General features: G+C 40.4%; 2 protein-coding genes and 1 long non-coding RNA gene across 7 annotated transcripts in view; 2 read left to right on the top strand and 1 right to left on the bottom strand.

The window, feature by feature from the left end:
* LOC308590040 (uncharacterized protein) overlaps positions 1-24,232 on the bottom strand; it is a gene marked incomplete at its 5' end in the record, with an annotated part of 378,432 nt that overhangs the window by 343,193 nt on the left and 11,007 nt on the right. The window lies entirely within an intron of this gene.
* On the top strand, positions 2,849-15,675 carry LOC308590056. Of its 2 annotated transcripts, XR_014009646.1 has the most exons (4): positions 2,849-2,981; positions 13,728-13,796; positions 15,074-15,180; positions 15,574-15,675. It is a non-coding gene; the product is annotated as an uncharacterized lncRNA (long non-coding RNA). The 2 variants fall into 2 exon arrangements; XR_014009647.1 differs by having other exon boundaries at positions 15,074-15,675.
* LOC308590039 (uncharacterized protein) overlaps positions 22,662-24,232 on the top strand; it is a 277,805-nt gene continuing 276,234 nt past the window's right edge. The window contains exon 1 of the mRNA XM_081199731.1: positions 22,662-22,767. Within this exon, the coding sequence (XP_081055857.1) occupies positions 22,734-22,767 (34 nt within the window). The 5' untranslated portion in view covers positions 22,662-22,733. The remainder of the gene's footprint in view (positions 22,768-24,232) is intronic.

The raw sequence follows: 24,232 nt of genomic DNA, 5'->3' as shown, positions 1-24,232 counted from the left end.
GAAGAAAAAGGTGCCTTCAAAAATAAAAGTGGGATGGAGCTAAAGCAGGTTCCATTTCATTACAACTAGACCCAAGATTCCTTCCCACTCTGTCCTGTGACACTTAATTAGAGAAACTGAGAATCAAGCCTGCCAGAAGCTTCTAGAAATGGCCAGTCTTTACGATAGTTCAGAGAAAAAGCCATCCTTTTTCTAAGAATTGTCTTTAAAGGTGTAGAAAGACCAGGTGCACTGTAAATTGAGAGTAGCTGGCTTCAGCCATTTCTAGTCATGACATTTAGTCATGCTTGGGGAAGATATGCTTTTGTATGTTTCTTAATCATTTTCCCTTCGTTTTGTGCTTCTTTTTTTACTTACTGTTGGCCCAACTGGCCACCTTCATTGGTATTGCTGAAAGCACTTTGAATATTCCCTATTGACTTTTTGGTCTAGTCTCTGCTGAGATTAGGTAGGCAGTAGATATAAGCTCCTTAGCATTTTGTGTTGTTTATTTTTATTCTAGGATTTGCTTATTTTAGTGAATGGAATATAAATATAGGACACGGTGCATCTGTATGCACATACATCACTTTAGTATGTTAAGAGGAGGATATTAAATGCCGCAATGAAATACAAAATATATCCTTTTGGAGACTTTGGTAACCAAGCTGGCTTATCAATGTGTGTTTGTGTGTGTATGATTATATTCCATGATTTATAAAATATTTTAAAATAATACTCATAACTGGATAAAAGAAAGAAAGCACATTTTAAACATGTACATCAATATTTCAATGTTGTATAAATTTTAGCAACATTAAAGCAAACATTTTAAGTACTGCTGAAACTGCACTTAAAATTGCAATATGATCTTTTAAGCATTCTACCACTGGAGTCCTTGCTGAAAATTACTTCATCTGATCTTATAAAATACACAGACACCCAAGCATGAAAGAAGGTTACTCTTGCATTACTAACATAAATAAACAATTGTTCATTGACGGGGAAGCAGCAAACCTCTTTTCAAAGCCATGAAATGTTTAATTGGTCTCTGGACATATTCCTGAGGAAATACTAATTGTGTAAAAACATTAGAGAATTAGGGTGTTTTTTTTAATGGCATGGATTTCATTTATGTAGATGTTGGAGGCAACATAGCTATGTGCTTTGACATTTTATGTTACTTGAAAATAAAATCACTAACGAATAATCCCAAACTGCTCATATAGAAACATTTGAGCCATCGCAAACAATCAGGAATGATTTCTGTTCATAATAGTTTTGGTGCAGGAAAAACAGCAAATAAGGCTGAGGCACCTCAGAACCATGCACACCACAACCCCTCCTTGTGCAACTGTTGGCTGGGCTTCAATGAATTGGGGTGAACATGTTTTCTAGACCACATCTTGTTGAAGTCTCATAATGCTAGAGGTGAAGCTGAATGCTGGGAAATTCATGAAGACAAAAGGAAGGAATTCCTCACGCAGTGCATACTTTGAAATTCACTACTATAGAATGTGTATGAACTAGGGGGGTTAGAGAAATTCATGGAGGTTAAAGCTATCATGGTTAATAGCAATATTATCTGCAGTATCAGAGGCAATATGTCTCTGCATGCCAGTTGTTCAGTGGAGGGCAAGAATGGGAGAAGACCATTGTGCCCATGTGCTGCTTCAATTTCCCATAAGCATCTGGTTGGCCACTGTGAGAGCAGGGTTCTTTTTAGATTAAGTATTAATATGTTCTAATGCACATCTGAAAAGTTATCCAGTCCTTCCAAATACAATTCCTTCAAACTACTTTAAATTGTTTTTCTTCCCTCACTGTTTACCCAGTGCAAGTATTCATGCAAAGTTTGAAATAACAATCCAGTTGTTAAAATAACTATTTCAAGTAGATGGTGCATACATTTTTATGGACGTTTTTATATTACATTTGTTGAGTATATAAGTTTACTAAGTTTCTACAAATCTATGCAGCACCACAGTCATTTAATGAGACATTGACTTGAATTTCCAGAGGCAGAAACATGCAAAATGCCAAAACAATTTTAAATTCCTATCTTTTCACATGTCTCTTTTATGCTGCAAGCCACCAGCTCTGTCCTATTGAATGGACTGTGTTGTTTCATTCTGGAACATATTCAGATATAGTATAGGAATCTCATATTTACTGCTAACAAGTTTTGCCAAAAAATAGTTTTCTTTTATCTCCAATAGAGATAAACATCTGCTTCAGAAACCGCACAAGTAGTAAGACCATGTAAATGAAATATTTACAGAAAGACTTGCTTTTGAATGCAATTTTTAAAAAAATACAGCATTTCACTCTCTCAAGATGCGGACAAATAAAAGAAGAGAAAGAAAGAAATTTATGGTACATAATCACCAAATTCATTAATAATTATGACGCTTAACCAAAATATTGCCTTCGTATAAAGCTTGCTGGCTGTGAATTATTGTGAATTGATGCCATCCAAAGAAAAATTGATCCTGGTTCACTGATTACAGAACTTACAGTAACTTGAAGCTAATGATTGTATGTATATGGAACTGGCTCAGAAATCTCGGGCTGTTATTGAGAACAATGGGAAGACAGTTGTTCCCAAGGTCTAGGATAGAGGAGAATCTGCCTTCCCAACAACAGCCCCCCCCCCTCCTTGATGAGTACCCTTTTTTGTCTTCATACTAATCAAAGATGCATGAAGTTCATTCTTATACACAATAAAGGATATGGGGCTGCAAGCATGGGAACCATTCATGGAAGAGGTATGGTGGTCCCTGCGCTAAATTCTACTTTTCTCTTCAAAGTCTAACATTGGGAGCAAGTACATCTCAAAAGGTTTCCCGCTTTTCTTGCTTTGAATAATTAATGGGATCAGCTGATGTCACAGTGGTCCTATGCAGACAGAAGCCATAACTCCCTCCCAGGCCACCACTTGATTGGCTACCCTGATGCTACAAAGGAGCTAGAAGCCTTGGACCAGGTAGCTGAGTACTACAGTATGTATGGGTAAACCTTATAACTTGAATTCCTTTAAATGATCAATCTTTCACAAATTAAGTCACATTGCTTGAAGGCCATCGGCTTTGACATGCCAGCTTTTGGCGTTTTCCAAATCAGTTAATACAGTATTGCTTCCAGAGATCCATTTTGCTCTTTGACTTGCAGTCTGAGTCAAATGTAAGCTGCTTGTATTGGTTTTTGTGTGTGTGTGTGTGTGTGTGTGTGTGTGTGTCCCCGAAATGATTGAATTAGCACATTCTGTAGGGAGAAACAAGAAGGCGATTCCCTAGAAAAGTCTTGGACCATTAGTTCCTATAGCAACCAATCACCAATTCTTGGCCATCTATTTTATATAACAAAGCCAGACCCATTTGGGAGGTTTGGCCATTTAAGCAATCCCTCTATTGTCCTTTTTCCCAACCAATTTGAAGAGGCCTTGAGGTCATTCAGGCCAACACCACAACTAGATGTTTAAAGCTGCATTGCATATTCAAACCATGATCCAGTGATCAAAGATTCACTCACTGTTTTTCTGTAGTTGGGAAGCACCTTGAACCTGTGGGTTCTGGGCAATCCCATGGAATAGTGGGTTAAGTTACTAAGATTACCTAGGTCCCAAAATTATACAGTGGTACCTCAGGTTAAGTACTTAATTCGTTCCGGAGGTCCATTCTTAACCTGAAACTGTTCTTAACCTGAAGCACCACTTTAGCTAATGGGGCCTCCCGCTGCTGCCATGCCGCCAGAACATGATTTCTGTTCTTATCCTGAAGCAAAGTTCTTAACCCGAGGTACTATTTCTGGGTTAGCGGAGTCTGTAACCTGAAACGTATGTAACATGAAGCATATGTAACCCGAGGTACCACTGTACTAAATTCCAGGCAGATCCTGAATGATATGTGCAGTTTTCTTATTCTTTAGCTGAATTGGTGGTGTGAAATTGGCATGGCAAAATAGAAAGAGGAGCAGGGAAACAAAGGGTGAGACAGACACATAAAGAGATCAAAGAAAATTTATTTGAGTGAGGAAAGTTAACCTGGAGTGGGAGCTTATCGATTTACAGTAGGTCACAATTTACACAGGGGATTACATTCCAGGAATTGTGCCCAAAGGCAACCCTGAGTCAGCTGGTTCTGTTCAAGCCAGAGAGGCTGAGACCAGTGTTGATCCAAGACTGATGTACGTCCCCCAAAAAGGGACATTCTGGGGGCAGGACTAGAAAGCAGGGGGGCCTTAGGTAGGATCCTAAGCCTGTTCTGCTTCATCATGCGTACTTGGCAACCCAGTACAGAATACTATTTTAAAGGCTCATCTTTAAAGGCATAGACAAGGCAGCAGGAGTCGCCCAACAGCTGAATGGGTTTTGGACATGGTGTAACTTTATGCCGGCTTAATTTACAGCAGTGCGCTTTATACCAGCTTCTTGGGCACAGGACTGCTCCCTAAGAAAGCAAATTTGACACTGGCAAACTTGTTATTAGTAAAGAGGCAAGCGAGGGAATCCGCGGTTGTTAATAACTTGTTCCCTTCCTCCCCTTAAAAAACACATTGCTGGACATATTCTCATGAGCTAGAATGTGCCGGCCAATAGGAAACAACTTTAAATTTAGGTAGATCCCAAAGCAAATATCTGAAATGGCATCTATGAGGCTATTTGTAATGAAACAATGATATAAATACATATGATACAGTGTAGCATAAGGCATTTTATCAGAGAACAACAAAAAGAATTGTGTGTGTATATATATATATATATATATATATATATATATATATATATATATATATAATTTTAATAGTGGTCAATAGGCAATATCAACAAAATTAACCAAGCACAGAAAAGGCTTCAAATTGTCTCACTAATCACTGTGAGTTAAACTACTATGTGCGGCAACCCTTCTAGACAGCCTTCTTTAGCACAATATCTTGCCTGGGTAAATAACAAAAAAGAACATCTACAAATGCCAGAGAAGGGGGCTTTAATATACCAAGCAAGTCAGCAATTTAATCATACTGGGATATTAAGGACTTGCCTACTCAGCAGTAGACTCCATATAAGGCTGTGGAGCCAATTGCTTTTAATATTTTTGAAGCATGACAATAAAACTGTATTTATTGGATTTTTGCTCAGATCTAAGCAGTTATTTAGCAACAGCAGTATTGTGAAATGCAATGGAATCTTTTTAGTATTGACGTTTTCCTGCTTCTGGTCGCCCATCATTTTGAAAGCAGACATGTATGTACAATAACAATTCCCTCTGGGCTTAGAGCAATGAAAACCGCTTGTGATCATACCTGATTACAGAAGGCAACTGGATGATGGCTATTCAAAAAATTCAGTAACATATTACCTTAAATTTTGTGTACAAAAATAATGACCAAGTCTACAGATGCTTTAGAAACCTATTCTTTATTCAGCATTAAAGCTTTTTAAGGAGTTCATTTTCATTTCTAAGATGATGTTTTCTATCAGTGACCTAAAGATGCTTGTCATTTCAAAAACAAAAAACTGTCTACACTAAAACCTGTAGTACAAACATGCCTGTTATCAGGAATTGGCCAGAACTACAAGGTACATATTTTGGACAAATTTTGCAAACACACATTTCCACTTAAAATGTAGTATTTACTGTTGTGTTATGGGGCCAAGTATCTTCTTCACTGACATGGGTCTCACTAGGATGGCTGGTGATCTGATCGAATTGTTTGTTTGTTTCCCCTTTACTACCATATTCATATTGCCACCTTCCACATGTGGAACAGCTATCTAGGGTTCCATGACCTCTTTATTACTGATAATATCGCACCAATCACTTAACTGGGAAAGGCATCTTCTCTTATTATCTTATCTGCCACAGACCAATGACCTCCATCTCTCATTTCCAATAGCAGCTCATACCAAAACATTGCTAAGGGGAGGCAACAGGGATATGTTGTCAGTTGAACTAGCAAATTTTTGCACTTCATTAGGAGCATCCTGCTTGCTCTAATTTGAGAGCCATGAACATTAGGGTAGGACTACAGTTAACACTACGGGACGCAGGTGGCGCTGTGGTCTAAACCACTGAGCCTAGGGCTTGCCGATCAACAGGTCGGCAGTTTGAATCCCCGCGACAGGGTGAGCTCCCGTTGCTCGGTCCCAGCTCCTGCCAACCTAGCAGATCGAAAGAAGGCCAAAAGTGCAAGTAGATTAATAGGTACCGCTCCTGTGGGAAGGTAAACGGCATTTCAGTGTGCTGCTCTGGTGTCGGTGTTCCATTGTGCCAGAAACAGCTTAGTCATGCTGGCCGCATGACCCGGAAAAACTGTCGGCGGAGCAGACAAACGCCAGCTCCCTCGACCTGTAAAGCAAGATGGGTGCAGCAACCCCAAAGTCATTCGCGACTGGACTTAACTGTCAGGGGTCCCTTTACCTTTATAGTTAACACTAAAAACATTTTTCATTTAATATTTTCTGGAGTACAATACAAAAGCTGTGTGAGAGAAAAATGATGCATCTGGACATTTGCTATTATGTTCCAGATATTCCAGGAAATTTCATTTGCATTTAGCCTGTAAGTCTCCAACTTCCTCCTTAAGCATTTTATTTAACAGACATTTCCTTTACAGTTATCTATGCCTTTAATATCCTTAGATCCTTTTTCAACAGAAGCATATGTGAAAGGCACTTTGTGCTACATCTTAATCAATAAGGGTCAGTTCACTGACATTTACCGTGAGCTGCATATTATTTCACAAGTGCTCCCATTGATGTTACTCTACACAAGTAGCATGGGCATAATTTAGCTTGCAGCTAAATGCTTTTAAAAGAATGTGTGGCTAAAATATAAATCAATGAAAGCTTCAAAGATGCAGTGCAAATGAAACACAATAATTTCCAGTTTGCTAACAATTTCTTGGACTTAGTTTAGAAGGAAAATTTGGACATTGCAACCAACAGTCGAAGCAGGAAGCAAAAACTGAAAGGTGCTGTGACATCAGTCATACACCTGATTAACAGTAGAAGTGTGACTAATGGGCCCTGGTCTGCTTTGACACTGTTACACAAGCATAAAACTCAATTTTGAGGAATGAGTTGCAATTTTCTTCATTCCAGGCCAGATATTTAAAAACATAGTCACCCTGTAACACTTGTGCCTTAAAAACTAGACCTTGAGATTAGGGGCTCATCTTAGAATGAACCTAGAAAAGCAAGGGCCTGAGAGATTTTTCACTTTTCCCATGCTCTCTCACCATGGGTCTGAGCTGTTTTGTTTGTCCCACTGCTTTTCCCAGGAAAACCCGCTGTTTACGGCTGAATCAGAACAAACGTCAATCTGCAGAATAACCAATTGATATATTTTTTTCTGAATGAGCAGTAAGGAAAGAGTTTTCCCAGGGGAAAGTGGCAGGACAAGCGGAAGTGTGGAAAAGCCCTAGCACCTGGGTTACTGCAAATGTCACAAAGCAGGTACCTGCCTGACTCCTAACCTTTTCCCCAGAATGTTGGCACCCCTGGCCCCAACGACTAAGGAGAGTTATTACAGACAAAGAAGTTCTGAGCCTGACATGTGGTCTAAAGGTCAGATAGGTATCAAAAGGGAAATAAAACGAGGGCTGCAATATTACGCACACTTCATTTGGAGTGAATTACACTGAAATTATCAGGGCCTATTTCTAGAAAACATGTACAGGATCAAGCTGTAAACTGGAGACAGAAGGCATAATGTTTGAAATACTGATTGCTTGGAGAGGGAAAGTTGTGACTTCAATTCTCATCTAGTATGTGCCAGCCTCTTACAATGTGCTTAACCGGACACAAGAGTAGTCAAATTTATTATCTATATGTTTCCTACCATGTAAGAATTGTTCTTAAAGGGGCTGGTTTCATATACCAATCAAAATCCATTAATTCCTATAAAGTCTGTTTTTTATGCTAACCAAGATTAATACTGTTAACCTTCAATTTCCTAACATATAGGTGGCGGTGCTTTTATAACACACAGACATCAAGACATTTAAAATTACTGGAACAACTAGACTTAACATACATCTGAATTAATTTCGTATGTCAAGCAGTTTGAAAACACACATATCTATATGAACCATAAGTAATAACAGTTCCTCTTTGCCAATTTGCTTTGCGATTATATTCAAAATGCGTTTTCAGTAAGCTTCAAGAGCTTTATTTATTATCAGACAACTGAAGTGAAATAAATTTGACTTTCTGTGGATTCACTCTCTCTTTTTAATACCTTCACTGCTTCTAGGCTTTTTTATGCATGAATATTGTCACTATTTTTTTAATATCTATTTTCCTCAGGCAGATAGTAGGGAATATATCCAAACCATCACTACGAATTTCTGTGAAAAGAAACGATAAGTAGTGTGTCTAGATAGGAAAAAAAGGAACACAATATTAGAAGAGATTTATTGGAGGGGGGGATACAGGTGTTATGTGTACAAAGTCATTAATTGCCATCCATTTTTAATTTTTACCATTGATATGTAAAGTAATTTTGATTCACTAACCTTTCCCTGTAAAAGAGTAAAACTTTCCTCTATTTTGTGTTGCATTTTTGGTTGAGAAATCTGGGTTGTAAAATCATTGGTTTTTTGCTTTAAAGGCTACATAGGAGGGTTCAAAGATATTAGAATTATATTTAATTATAGCCCACCTTTTTCCCTGAGAGGGACTCAAGGCAGCTTATAGCTAAAACAGAAACAGCTAAAAACATCAGAAAAAATAAATCATTAAAAACAGTTAAACATTAATAGAACATATATATTCTATTAAAGCTTACAGATCATTACAATAAAAAAAATCACAGCACTTGCCATTTCCTTACAATCATTCATAAGAAAGTCCTCACCTATTAGTGGAAGGACAACAAAGAGGGGGAACTGGTCTAATTTTTTCTAGAAAGGGAGGTTCCAACGTCTGGGAGCAGCCACTGAGAAGGCCCTGTCCTGTGTCTTTCCCAAGCATGCATGTGAGGGTGGCCAGACCAAGAGAAGGGCCTCCCTTCAAGATCTCAGGCCCCAGGCAGGTTCATCTTGCAGATATTCTGGACTTAAGCTGTATAGGGCTTTATAGGTCAGAAGCAGCACTTTGAATTTTGCTCAGAAACGTAGCCAGTGGAGCTCTGGTAATAAGTCATAAGCTCCTTATAACTATCTCCAGTCAACAACCTGGCTGCAGTTCTTTTGAATTAAAGTTTCAGACCACTATAAGGCAACCTAGGACAGTGCCTTCTTAGTGGTGGTGCCCCAGTTTTGGAACTTCTTTCCTTCTGTGAGATAGCTAGTGCCTATTCATTTTAGTTTTAGATGCCAGTTGAAGACTGGTTATTCATCTAGGTTTTTTAGTTGAATCATACACAAGCATTTCAGTTTTTAGTTGTCTGGCTGTGATATGCCTGCCTGTCTCGTTCTTAGTAATTGTATTTTAATTGGTTGCAACATACGGTGAAATCGTTGTGCAATGAAGAGAGGTTAAGAAACATTTTAAATAAATAAAATTGGGGGGGGGCTATCAAAGGCTTATCTTCTAATGTAGTAATTAGTCACGACAAACCTATAATGTGTGTGCTAGAGAGACCTAAAGAAAGGCCCAGGGGATTTAAATAGTGCTTTTGTTAGCACCTTTAATATTTACTAAATGATGCATGGAAAACGATTTTAGATAGAAACTATTTATGTCAGATCTGTCTAAAAGACAGCCCAGTCAGTCCAAAAAGAGACTGAGGGCAAACCAATCCCGGGAAAACAGGCAAACTGAAAGGTGCTTCAGATCAGAATCAATTGGACTAAGTAATACAAACATAAACCTACTACCCTAACCTACAGATCCCCAGAAATAAATTTCAGTGCCACTATGGGCTCCTCAAAACTTGTCTTAATGATTTCCCTAGAACAACCTTGGCACTGAAGGCCTCTTAATGAGGAAAGCAGAATGTCCCTCCAGCTAATCTGTCCCTCACTAAATGATTCATCCCTTTTTACTGTTAATTTGCCCAAGTTGCCCAGCTGCTGGCACTTGTGCTGCTTGATATTATTATAATGGCGTAAATTAGATATTGTCACCGGATCCTACTTGGCAAGGAGGGAAAAACTTGTTTCTTTTTCTCACATATGCACCAAATCTGCTCCTGGCACAAATATTGCGTATCTGTTGCAAATTCTGGTGATATTCCAGTTAGGGGTAACCATATAATCATATAATACAACTGTAGAGTTGGATTCCGAGGGGTATCTAGTCCAACCAACGCCCTGCAATGCAGGAATCTCACCTAAAGCATCCATGGCAAACGGCCATCCAGTTTCTGCTTAAAAACCTTCAAGGAAGGAGAATCCTTCCTGAGGGAGCCCGTTCTACTATCAAACAGCTCTTACTGTCAGAAAGTTCTTCCTGATGTTTAGTCAGAAACTCCTTTCTTGTAATTTGAATCCAGCGGTTCGAGACCTAGCCTCCAGAGCAAAACAAAGCAAGCTTGATCTATCTTCCATGAGTTGGGCCTTTAAGATATATGAAGGTGGCTATCATATTTCCTCTCATTGTTCTGGCAAACATACGCATTTCCCTCAACTGTTCCTCATAAGGCTTGGTTTCTAGACCCTTGACCCACGCCCTCCTCTGCACATGTTCTAGCTTGTTGATATTCTCCTTAATAGTAGTGCCCTGAACTGGTCACAGTACTACAGGTATGGTCTGATGAAAGCAGAATGGAGTGGGACTATTACTTCCCTTGACTGGAACACTAGACTTTTGCTGAAGCAGCCTAGAATAGCATTAGATTATTTTTTTAATAGCGCTCTTTCCCTGCTCCTTCCCGGTTCTCAACACTTTCCCCCTTTTGCCATTCACAGAGCTGAGTGTCTAATAGACCCTATGGTGTGATTCATCATGCAAAAAGAAATTATACTGAAAAGATACCGCACAAAACCTTTGGAAAGGGGATTTTCTTCTTCTCAAGCTGGGAGTAATATGGAAATTTTGCCCAAGGTCTGATGGCCTGGCCTTAAACTCTAACCTCTCTTTGTTGGAAATAGCTAGCTTGCTGTCACTAAGAAGCTTTCCAGTTCGACTTTATTTGACTGTAAGTCAGAAAGCTGTTGGCCAATAATAATTTCCTTTCTCTTTCTTTACCACAGCATTTTATGCTCTTGGTCTTTTTGTGATCTAGTTTTGCTAACTGACATGCCTTGCCCTGCATAAAGAAGCAGCCAAATAGACTCATAGTTACAATGGTCTTGTTTGTGCTTCGCATAAAGTCACAATGTGGAAGAATGAAACTTATAGCATATGCCACATACAATAAAATAAAACAATGCTCATAAAGACATCATTCAGGATATAATAAACTACAACACTAACTTATCTTAAACAATTGTGCATGCCTGAAAGTATGCATAAATGAATATTTTGTCTATTAGCTTGAATAACTTAGTGCCTGAATACAGCTCATCATAATCTGATCATTACCATTTCTTAGGTTATTGATGGGGTCATTCACCACTATCTGTGCAGGACTTGTTCCCTGCCTCACCACTGAAATGCTTTCAAACACTCTTAGTAGATTTCTGTCAAAAGTCTATATTGTGTATGTCTTGCTTGTCTTGGGGCCAAACCAGACATTGTTTGGAAGTTTTGTGATTAAGTCTCCTAGAGGTTCTTGCTCAATTCCAGAGAGACACTGCATTGCTCAATAGTATATATACAGTGGTGCCCCGCAAGACGAATGCCTCGCAAGACGAAAAACCTGCTAGACGAAAGGGTTTTCTGTTTTTCGATGCGCTTCGCAAGACGAATTTCCCTATGGGCTTGCTTTGCAAGACGAAAACGTCTTGCGAGTCTTGCGATTTTTTTCGCTTTCCCCCCTTTTTCTAAGCCGCTAAGCCGCTAACAGCCTTTTAGCCGCTAAGCCTTTAATAGCCGCTAAACCGCTAATAGCACTAGTCCGCTAAGCCGCTAATAGGGTTGCTTCCCAAGACGAAAAAACCGCTAGACGAAGAGACTCGCGGAACGGATTATTTTCGTCTTGTGAGGCACCACTGTACCACACTTTCTATGTATAAGGCATGAAATTAAGTGGGCAAAGTGGAAGTAGATATTTTACTAAAGTTTCTGTGGATTATTGTTGCTGCCTCCAATTCATAAGAGTTTGTGAAAAATAGTGGTTAAGGAATCCAACTCCAATCCACCTCTGTTTATATGGCGGAATTTTATCTAAATCACAATTACATCAGAACAAAATATAATGGGAGAATAATGTCATGGAAATTGATAAACAGCTTTTTTCCCCCTACTGAAGAAATGTGATTTACACATTTCTATCCAATTTAAAAAGGAAGTTAAAGAACTATATTTAGCATTTGGGTCTTGGCAGATTGAAAAAAGGGTATCCCACACTTCAGTGAGCCAAAGGGACTACCATTAATCCAAGGAATGCAGAAATGTATTTTCCTTGTCGAATGGATTGGTTCCCATGGAAGCACTCCAGTAGTACAGAATTGAACTGCACCATACATATCAATGAAATATATACTCAAACGTAAAATACCAAGCTCTTCCGGGTAAATAACATTGTTTATCAAGCTGTTTTAACTGGCTGATGGATAATCTTTTTTCTTTTTGCACCAGGCCCAGTATATTTTAAAGAGAAAAAAAGTATTTATGATCTAATGAGACACAATTTTTTTCAAATTCCATGCCAGTATATCCCTCAGAGTTTCCACCTGACACAAAGTATACAGAAATTTGGCCTTTGTGGATGATAAATGAAGTGCAGGAAATTGGGGGCAAGTATTGATGGTATAGGGCAATGGCAAAACAGGAATGGCTTAATTTTCAGGCTACGAAGTACAAATAGCTCTCATTTATTTTAATGGTAGAAGTGGGTGCTCAGTTCTTCTGAAAATCAATTCACTGCCATGTACTTTGATTGCTAGGAAATCTTCCAAATCTGTAGTTGTTATAAAAAGACATCACCTCTTTATAACGTTAGACATAAACAAATAAACAAATGATTTACTTCACAATAGGAGTGGCACAACAGTAAGGGAAATTACTATTATAAAAATATAGTTTTGTGTGATTAGAAATTAATACTTAAGAGTAATAATGTATCTGTGTTTCACTGTAACCAGTGTGGTATAGTGGTTTGAGTGCTGGACTAGGACCTGGGAGAGCAGGGTTCAAATTCCCACTCAGCCATGAAGCTCTCTCAGTGACCTTGGGTCAGTCACACACTCTCAGCCTAACCTACCTCACAGGGTTATTGTGGGCATAAAAAGAGATGGGGGAGTACCAGGTATGCCACCTTGAGCGCCTTGGAAGAAATGGTGGGACATAAATGCAGCAAATTAAATAAAGATTGCAATCCTATACCTACTTACCTCTGGGGAGACACGTATAAGATTGTGCAGTTAAGTGTACAACAATTACTAATGTGGAAAAGTAATATATTTCCCTTTTTTAGGTTTTGACATTTCTGTGATACCCAGTTATTACAGAAATAATTCTTTCCCCTGCCCTGTCACAGCGGCAGCTTATATTGCAAAAATACATATTCTCACTACTTTAGTGAATACTAATTCCTTTCCCTGCACCATAAATCAGCTGGACTGCCAAAATAATACATATCATTTCTGGGACTCACAGCTCCCATAAATAAAATTTTCATTTTCTGGGACTGACAATCCGAGTTTCTAATATCGCAGTGAGCCCTAATCACCCCACTTCCTCTTTACGACTATTACAGGCTTACGGACTTGATAGATCTGTAGTTGTCTGGTCTGCCCCAGAGCTTCAATTTGAAATAAAAAGTTCAGTGAGTTGAGTTTTACTTCCAGTTTTTTCTCTGATTATGTATAGTAACTTTGTCCATAAGTCATCACAAATTTATCGGCGTGCTCTGATATAGAATAGGGACCTACAACTAGTGTGGTCTGCAACAAAATGCTGCAGTATAGAGTGTTCCCATTCAGGGTTCCTGTCATTCCACGACCCAACTCCCAGTTTTCTGTTGTTTCCCCCCAATAGTCACGGTGTAGCGTCTGGCAACCTCACTAAGCTGTTTTTAAGGTTCTCTTCCCCTGTATGTTTTTCCCTTAGCTTAAACTTCAGGCTTTCCTGCCAACCTAGCAGTTCGAAAGCACGTCAAAGTGCAAGTAGATAAATAGGTACCGCTCCAGTGGGAAGGTAAACGGCGTTTCCGTGCGCTACTCTGGTTCGCCAGAAGCGGCTTAGTCATGCTGGCCACATGACTCGGAAGCTGTACGCCAGCTCCCTCAGCCAATAAAGCGAGATGAGCGCCGCAACCCCAGAGTCGGCCACAACTGGACCTAATAGTCAGGTGTCCCTTTACCTTTAAACTTCAGGCTTGCACTCTCCTTTAACAACCAGCTTTATGCTCAGGTGGAATTAGTAATGAACTATTTCCCCCATTTACCAGCTTTGCCTTTTTTGAAGACAGGTGATCTAAAGAAAATTAATCAAAGCCCTTAGTAACATCAAGGCTAGATTAGCGCAATGTGCTGTACACAGAGATCTGTCCTTGAAAAATGTCCAGAATAAAATGCTATTAAAGGACTGACCACAATGAACCTGGTATGTTAGAAGATCTTCACTGGCTGCCAATTTGTTTCCAGGATCAATTCAACATGCAAGTTGTGACTTTCAAATCATTGTGGTTTGGGACGTGGCTACCTAGGTACTGAAGACTCATCTAATGCCACAAAAAAACTGCCCATTATATAAGAGCTTTTTGGAGGTCCTTCTCCAGATGCCTCCATCATCTGAGGTGGCATTCTTTTCTGGAACTCTCTCCCTCAATACGTTCAAGTGTCTTCTTCTATATTCTAGGCATCAAGTGGTCCATTCTGTTCTAACAACCCAACATTAATAGCATTATATGGCTCATCATCTCTGCCTTTCAAAAGACAGGCTGCTCTCTGTTGCTTTTTAATATGCTGTTTTATTTGTCATTTATTACTGTTTTATTGTTTCCTAATGTTTAGCTGCCTGGTTTTTGTTAGGTGCTAATGCAAAATGTAGGATACAAATTCCTAAAATAACCATAAAGAGTCTTTTCTCCTGCACTGATAGGTCATCACAACGTGCACAACAGAAGGATTCATCAGACTTGCCTAATGAAATATTTCAGTTCCAGACTGATCAGCCCCCTTTTCTGCTCAGAACTGAAGCTGAGAAAAGTACCGTGCATCATTATTGCATCAACAATATAAATATTTTTAATACTACCATTTCCTAATTGCAATGCAGTGCCCCACTGCAAGAACTGTGGAATATTAATCTAAGCCTGGCTGTGTTGATAGTACTTGGCCTCTGCCTTTGTGCCTAATGTGCTAAGTAAGAATTAATACAACACACTTCATACTCTGTCATGTCCCATTGCTTAATTAAGCAATCAGAAATATTGTGTAGATGGCTTAAGAAGATTCAGCTCTGTGGGTTGCATTAATGTCACTGGATTCTTTTAGCCAAATCCCCTCTTCACATCTTTAAATTTGCCCCCCTGCATACGCACTTGGGTTTGATATGATGGTTACATGTACTTCTGCTCACTTGAACCTTCTGTCTTTCAGGGCAATTTTGTGCAGCATTGTTTTCGGTGACTCAAGTGACTGTAATCTAATTCAAGTAATGCTTTTGTCATAATTTCCATTATAAATGCTGCCTTTCAAAAATTTTATGACTCAGCTGTGAAAATGTGCTGTAGGCTGAACTTTCATTTTACAGTGTAACATCTCTGCCAGTATTTGCAGGTCTGTGGCTTCGTATTTGCCTTAAACATTACCAGACTTTGTCCACTGCATAAATTTAACTGCATAAGAAAAATAGATACAGGATAAAATTATTGACAGTTTTTTAAAAAAATATATGATTGATTTAAATATATAAAACTACAGCTAAGAAGCCTACAATGTGTGTACCAGTTAAATTTTGAAGAAAAATCTCATTGTTCTTTTGCAATATGATAACATCATGGGAACATAATGGGTTGATAATCCTGAAATGTGTATTAATTTTTATCAAATCAATTGATCTGGGTCCTATGGCCTCACATACTGCCTTCAATGCCATTCCTGGTAAAGTGCTCCAACTTTTACCAATGTGTTAACAGTAAAGAGAATATACAGATCTTAATGTTGGAAAAAATGTCCTCCTGAAGGATCCGTTTGCCACTTGTGATTGTGTACAACAAAAATAAAGATCATTAAGAAGTGTGGGAAAATCATGGAACATATTTCTGCACACAAAAATTGGCAATCCTCTCAAATTTTGACAAACCAAACAAACATTTACCTTACAAAAACATGCTATTCATGATGATAGCAGCTATGGAAAGAACAACATAAAACTGGAAACTACAAGGTAAGCAATCAATTGAAAATTGATATAATAATGTCTGCAACATGGCACCAGCAGGAATGTAAAGGACACAATTAAGACTAGCTAGCAAACAATCTCTTGTCAGGTATACTGGGATGTTATACAAAATGTACCTTTTACAAAATTAAAACAAGTATTAACAGAAGAAATCTATCAGGGAAAAGCATGTCCATATCTCATTACTGTTTATACTGGACATTGCTCAAAAATATTGAATGCTTCTGAAAACATTCATGCATATACATAGGGCAAATTGCATGGTTACATTTATTGACTACATTGAGGGCAAAGGAGATTCCAACTAACATTTGGAAGAACTTAAGAAAGAATTATCACGATGTGAACTTCAAACTAGTGTTGGACGATATATTGATATATCACCCAGCCCTGCAGGGTAGGTGCCACAACACTAAAGGCCCGATTCCAACATGGTGCAGAATGGACCTCCTAATAAGATTGCATATGCAGGAGACCCTCATCTGCAGAGCACAGTCAACTATCAGGTATATAAGGGGTGAGATGATCTTTCACATATCCTGGTCCCAAGCTTTATACACCAAAACCAGCATATTCAAACCAGCTCATAGCTAACCAGCAGCCGGTGCAACTCTTTCAACAGCAAGATAACATGTTAGTGATATCGCAGTGAAAACTGAGCTGTTGCATTTTGCAGCAAATGCAGCTTCCAAACCAACCTCAAAAGCAGTCCTACACAAGAGTACAGTGGTACCTCTAGATGCGAACAGGATCCGTTCCGGAGCCCCGTTCACATCTAAAAGCAAACATAACCAGCGACGGCACGTCTGCGCATGCGCGCGCCGCTTTTCACTGCTTCTGTGCATGCGCAAGTGGCGAAACTCGGAAGTAACGTGCTCTGTTACTTCCAGGTTGCCGCGGAGCGCAACTCGAATGCACTCATCCCGAAGCACATTCAACCCGAGATATGACTGTACATGGTAATAAACAAACCTGGAGGTGACCAGAGCACTGACAACAATGGTCAGGCTATTCCGGTCCAAAAATGGCCATAGCTGTCTTACCAGCTGAATCTGGTAGAAAGCACTCCTAGCCTCTGAGCTCACCTGGGCCTCTAATGTCAAAGATGGATCCAAGAGCACCCCCAGACTATGAACCCACTCTTTCAGTGGAAGTATGAACCCATCAAAGCTGGTAATTGAGCAAATATACATTCAGAAACCACCTACTCATAATGCATCCAGCTTGCCACAATTCAGAGTCTTTTTATCAAGCCCACCACCAAATTCACAGACCAGTCCAGGGCTTGTACAGTCTTCCTTGATTCAGAGAAGTACTACTGATTACACTTCACTCCAGATCTCCTAATGACCTCTCCCAAAGGCTAGATGTAGATATCAAACAGCATTGGAGACAAGATGGGAACCTGTGGCACACCACAACACAACCTCTAGGAGGGCAAAAGATGACCACTCAATACTATCCTTCTGAAACAAACTCTGGTCAATTGTTTCAAAAGCTGCTGAGACATCAAGTAAGAATACGAGTCACACTACCACCGTCCTCTCAATAAAGGTCATCCATCAGGGCGACCAAGGCTAATTCAGCTAATTCACTCTGAACCCAGATTGATATCGGTCAAGATAATCTTCATCAAATAATACTTGTCATTGTTGCACCACAACCCTCTCAACCACCTTCCCTAGAAAGGGAGTATTTGTGACTGTGGGGTAGTTGTCAATGTGTCCAGAGTAAGTATGCATTGACCAAACCCTGGATCCACTTAGTCATTATGGAGTGTGTTGCTATCCTATTCATGTAGATGGAAGGTGCATATGTTGCTGAATGGGAGGAACACAAGAAGGAAAGCATTTTTGCACTGACAGGTGACATTGTGTACTTATATTTTGCTACATGTTTTTTCCACTCTAAGTTGCCCCCCGCCCCCACAAGCTGTATTTCTCCCTGCAGATACCCATGGAACTTAAGCCTTGTTGTGTGAGAGAAAATACACAAAGAGAAAGGTTAAGGAATGCTTTGCCACTTCTAAAGATTTTTGTGATTTACTAAATAAGCCATTCAAGCTTCGTCACACACATTTCTGTGTGGATTGTAGTTTGCCCCTTTGTCACACTCTAAAACTTGAAAATGTTCTACTTTTGCATGTCACATGGCACACAGCTTAAATGTCATTTCGGGAACAATATTAACATTGCTAAGTGCCTTTAGATGGATTTTGCAGCTTCCATGCTGTGCTTGAATCAGTTCTGCTTTCAGGCAATCCTTTCCTCCTGTGATTGGCAGAAAGAAAGACTAGTGGAGGTTCTAATTCAGTGTTACAGGAGACCTTAAAATTGATCTGATGATTTATTATTTTAGCTAAATAAGTTTCATGGCTGCAGTGATGAGCGGCTTTTGTGAAGCTACTATTGCACTTTAGAACCATAACACTACATCTAGAGCTGGAAGACATCTCTTCCGGAATGACAAGATAAATTACAGGAACACATTATTACATGTTATTCCTAGAGAATCTGTTAATACGAGTTTTATGGGTAAAAAACAGCACTCTGAAAAGAACAGCAGCAGATTATATTATATATATTATTTTTTTGAGACAATTTACGGAATAATTCTATTCAGTGATGTGGACGGAAGGTACGTTTACTATAGTTTGCACTGAGCATGTTTGAAGACTGGATTCCAAGACCAGTTTTTCAGTGAATCACTTTTTACTTTTAGTTTTTATGTGATCGTGTTTTCTTCTGAAAGCAACCCCATATGTCCCACATTGAAAAGTGGCTTTCAGACAAGTTATTTATGCCATGTTATCCTTTACTTGAGATGGTGGCCTTCATTACAAACAGCTTCCCTGACTTCAGATCTTCCTTAAGCCAGAAGTATATGCTCTGAAGGTCCTGTGTATTACTGATTTTAAAGCAACAGCATTTACTGATTGCAAGAAGTGTGGTGTATGATCTCCAGGCTTTTCCTGTAAGCCTGGGGAGGGGGAGGGAGCAGCATTCCAGGACACAGGAGTCCTGGACTCATAGGCTCCAACCCTAAGGGGCCCAGAAAAAAATGACTGTGCTAAGCCATTCCAGCCTCCTTCTCCGCCACTGTGTGAGAGCACAGGTAAGGCACCTGATCACTCACCTGCCTCCATCTGTTCAGGCCAGGGGGCCTCACCCTGAGCTGTGCCCCCTTTGCTCCTGCCACTGCTGGAGTTGATGCCAATGCCTGGACTTAATCCTGCCAGGGCCAACAACACACAAACCACACACCCCAGGCAAGGACTGCAGAAGGACTAGACTTCAGGCAGTAACTGGGACATGGTCAAAACTGGTCTGTGAAGCAACAGACATGAAATAATGGCATGGTTTCAGCAGTCCAGACATAGGTCAATGCCTTCTTTGACCCCTGTTTTCGATGTACCCCTTCTCCAAGGGAAGAGAACAAAAGGCAGTCACCTCTGAAGTGAAGTTAGCCCTAAGCAGACAGACAACAGGCAGCTAGCCCATTCAAAATACTTCCTCAAAAGCTGAGCTCCACATTTGAGCCTCAGTTACGCCATATTAAATCTGTGGTTTACTCAAGCAAAACTTTTCTATCTAGGCAAGATATTTACATTCTGACTTATTGCATATCTATCATACAGAACTGGGCATATTATCTTCATCAGCCTAGTTACATTGCTTTAGCTATCTAATTCTAATACAATTTCGGCATGAATTTCCTTCTGTGCTATTCATCTTGTTGACTTTCCTTTACCCACCCTTCAATTTCTCTGCTGTAAGCTGGGGGGGGGGGGCGGAAACTGCCTGGATGTCAAAATAGCAAAAGTTAATACATTTCAGCTAGAACTCCCTGCTCTATTCAAATTGATGTTGCAGGTCCCTTCAATACATGAAGGAAAATGAGAATTGAAGCATGTGGCCAGAAAAAGGAACAATAGATGTCTGTTCAAGACTGATGACACAAAAATATGATCAGATGGGTTAGAAAACTATATAACTCCAAGAAAATATAGCGCTACGCGCTCAAACAAGGTGAAGGGCAAAGTGGTTCGGCCTTGCTAAATTTTCAAAAGTTAAGCATGTTTTGTTCACCAACTTAGAATTCCACATGTTCCATAGGCCCCAAAAGATTGGGGACCCCTTTCCTAGGAGATACTTGTTTCATGTTATATTCTCCTAACAGTGTTCTTAAGTGTGTCTTATAGTTCAGTTGGCTAGAGCATGGTGCAGGTTCAATCTCAGTAAGGGACAGCTGCATATTCCTGCCTTACAAGAGGTTGGACTTCTATGATTCTGTTATTCTGTTACTTCAGATGGCCTGCAAGAAAACCAACCAAGGTGCAATAACAAGAATCTGCAGTATGCCCCAGCCACCACAGGTAGAGACAGTACTCAAAATCTCAACACAGTTTTTGCCAAATGCTGTGATACGTTAGTTGGGTGAAAAGGTACATAGGTCACAGGTGCAGCAGGAAGTTAGGTAAATGGCTAGAACTGAGAATGGAACACAGGGTGTCCAATCAGGGAGCAGGGGAAGAGCTCCATAAGTCCACTTTTTGTTTCAGTGGGCTCAGGTACTCCCAAGGGCACCAGGAAAGGCCTTAGAGGCACATGTATGCCCATAGGTACCCCAGACGAACCCTTAAAATACATTTCCATTTCTTTTTACAGTGGTACCTCAGGTTACATATGCTTCAAGTTACAGACGCTTCAGGTTACAGACTCCACTAACCCAGAAATAGTATCTCGGGTTAAGAACTTTGCTTCAGGATGAGAACAGAAATTGTGTGGCGGCAGCACAGCGGCAGCGGGAGGCCCCATTAGCTAAAGTGGTACCTCAGGTTAAGAACAGTTTCAGGTTAAGAACGGACCTCCAGAACGAATTAAGTTCTTAACCCAAGGTACCACTGTACTATAGTAAAGGATATGTGAAGATTCAACTATAAACATGATTGCAGTGGGAGGTGTCCACCGTGGCTCAAAATGGTAGCAAAGTTCAGGTTTGACAGTAAGGGCAAAGCAATTACGAAAATAAACCCTTCAATGAATTTTAGATACAAATCAAAAATTGTTTTTCTTACCATATTCTCATCGTTGATGGTTTATTAGGAGATCAGTAGAATGCCTATCAGGGCCAATGTTCTAGTCTGATGTCTCCTACCACCACTTTGTGGTTTAAACAATCTTTCTGTATTTTACACCCAGGGTTGCTCTCTGATTGGTAGTGGAGAACATCCTTTTCCAGGATGCTACACAGAGAGAATGAGAACACCTCTCTTCTGAAAGGAATTGCATATGAGGAAAACTCTTATACTGTACCCAAAATAGGGGTAAATAAAAACTCCACCTGTATCCATTCAGGAGAGCCTGTATCTTTCAAATTTCCCTCCTCCCCCCCCCCCCCGATTATGAACCTAGATTTGTGCATTATAGTTTACATACCCTTGAAAATATAAGAGTCATTTAGGTTTGTATCTTGGCAGCTGGAACAGTTTTAATGTTGAATTGCATACAGAGATATATAATGGCTATTAATTGTTGAGTTCCTTTATGGTAATGTCTCTCCCAGAAACAATTTTTCCCCATCACAAGTAAAATATAGCTGCATAACAAAAGAAAGAAAAATAGATACTGATCTTGACACTTGCTAATGAAACCAGCTGTATTCTGTCTTATTTACCAGACTATTCACCGTCTGTTGTTGCTGAAGGGGAAAAATGCAATTGTTTAAAGTCATCATACAAAGAGCCTGCTGAAAGAATATGAAGTCAAAGTGACTGAACTCTCAATTCTAATTCAATTCAAAAAGCACATTCCATTAACTAATGGTAAACAGTTTTCATTATGTTACAATAACATGGCATCAAAGGATGAGCAACCATATTATGATAACAGACTATTCTCTAGTGATTTCACCCAATAATAAATAATGTCCTTTGGCAACATTATGAACTCTGGTTCAATGTCTAACTAACTTCCCCCCCATCTCAGCATGTTAGTGAAAAGTATAATCATGTCAGCTAAAGCTGTGTAGGCAACACTGCAACTGAATCCTCAGCCAATGAAGTATTTAATTTCACCCCCACCCGGAAGCCCTACAAAACATCTATTTAGTGTGAGGATTGCTTCAGCATGTTAGCGATTACCAAACAGTTAACAGCAGTCCCTTCAGATAGCTCTCCTAACTGTGTTACAGCAGGAGACGCCATTATGATAACACGTCCAAGTCGAGCCTTGGGCTGTGTCTCCTGTTGATGCTGGGAATATTTTCAACCCATGCAGAGTCAAGTACTGCAACATGTGATAGCAACGAGCTGCAGGGTCAGTACCAATACCAGCATGAAAAACAATAGTGGTGAATGACACAGATATGTGGACAACACAAATTTTACAGTAAGAAAAACAACAATGTCATTTATATAATCTGAATAATTATGAACCCATCAGCACTACTTTCCATTTCTAGGCAATAAGGACCAATGAGATTTATATATATATATATATATATATATATATATATATATATATATATATATATATATATATTGTCAGGGGTTCAGGAGCAGAGACGCAGAGAAGGGAGGAGACAGAGAGCGAGGGGGAGGAATACGAAGGAAAGATGAGTGGGGATGACGAACCGAGATCGCCGAGCTTATCCAGTGAGTCCGAGGATTCCCAGAAGGGAGCGCCAGCGGTCAGAGCAAGGGGGGAAAGCAGGCGGACACCCCAGGAAGAAGGGTCCAGAGAGGAATCAGAGAGCAGCAGTTGGAGATCGGGACCCACGTACCCAGCCGGGAGCAGCGGGGAGAAAGGGGACCAGATATCAGGTTCCGGAGGCTTTCAGAAGGAGGGAGGGCATGAGTCAGGAGTAGTCACGCCCACCTCGGGGAGCGACGAAACGATCAAGAGGAAGGTTGAGAGTTGGGCGCGCGCGCCAAGTTCAAATGTAGCGGAAGCTGGCGCAGTAAGCAGCCCAGAGAGTGAGCCAGGTCCCAAAGCCCGCCGCAAGGAGGCGGAAGGGTCAGGGGGGTCCGCGTCAGAAGAGAGTAGGAAAGAAGAGACCCCGGGGGGCAGAAGGACCCAGAGACGGAAGGAAAGGCACAGGAGGTGGAGCAAGGCTAGGGTATTAAGCTGGTGTGCTAGAGGCGGAGACTCAGACGGGTCTTCGCCGGTCTGACCTAGAAGAAGTAGGGCTGCACGTTGCAGTTTGGAAATGGAACCTGTAATCCAATAAAGACTCTTTTAACCTGAACGCTGGCTAACGTGGTCCTATGTGAGCTGGGACTGAGTGGCAGCCCTGACATATATATATATATATATATATTTGCTTTCGTAGATTTTCACGGGTACAGGAATGCAGGTTTTGGTGTCTTCGGGTGTCTTCCCGTGTAAGAGTTGGGGTGTCTAGGCGACGTTTCGACGAGATGACGAGTGAGACCTCGTCGAAACGTCGCCTAGACACCCCAACTCTTACACGGGAAGACACCCGAAGACACCAAAACCTGCATATATATATATATATATATATATATACACACACACACACACACACACACACACACACACACAGTCATACCTCGGGTTGCGAACGTGATCCATGCGGGAGGCACGTTCGCAACCCACATCGTTCGCAACCCGCGCCGTGCCTGCGCACATGCGTGACTCAATTTGGCACTTCTGCACATGCGCGTGACATCATTTTGTGTTTCTGCACATGCGTGAGCGGCGAAACCCAGAAGTAACCCATTCCAGTAATGGGGGGGGGAGGCAGATACCGTATTTTTCGCCCCATAGGACGCACCGGCCCATAGAACGCATCAAGTTTTTTGCCAGGCGCTTGTGGGGCAGGCAGCGGGGA

The sequence above is a fragment of the Podarcis bocagei genome, assembly GCF_964188305.1.
Source record: "Podarcis bocagei genome assembly, chromosome: 6".
Taxonomy (NCBI): Eukaryota; Metazoa; Chordata; class Lepidosauria; order Squamata; family Lacertidae; genus Podarcis; species Podarcis bocagei.
This window is presented reverse-complemented; position numbering and strand designations above follow the sequence as displayed.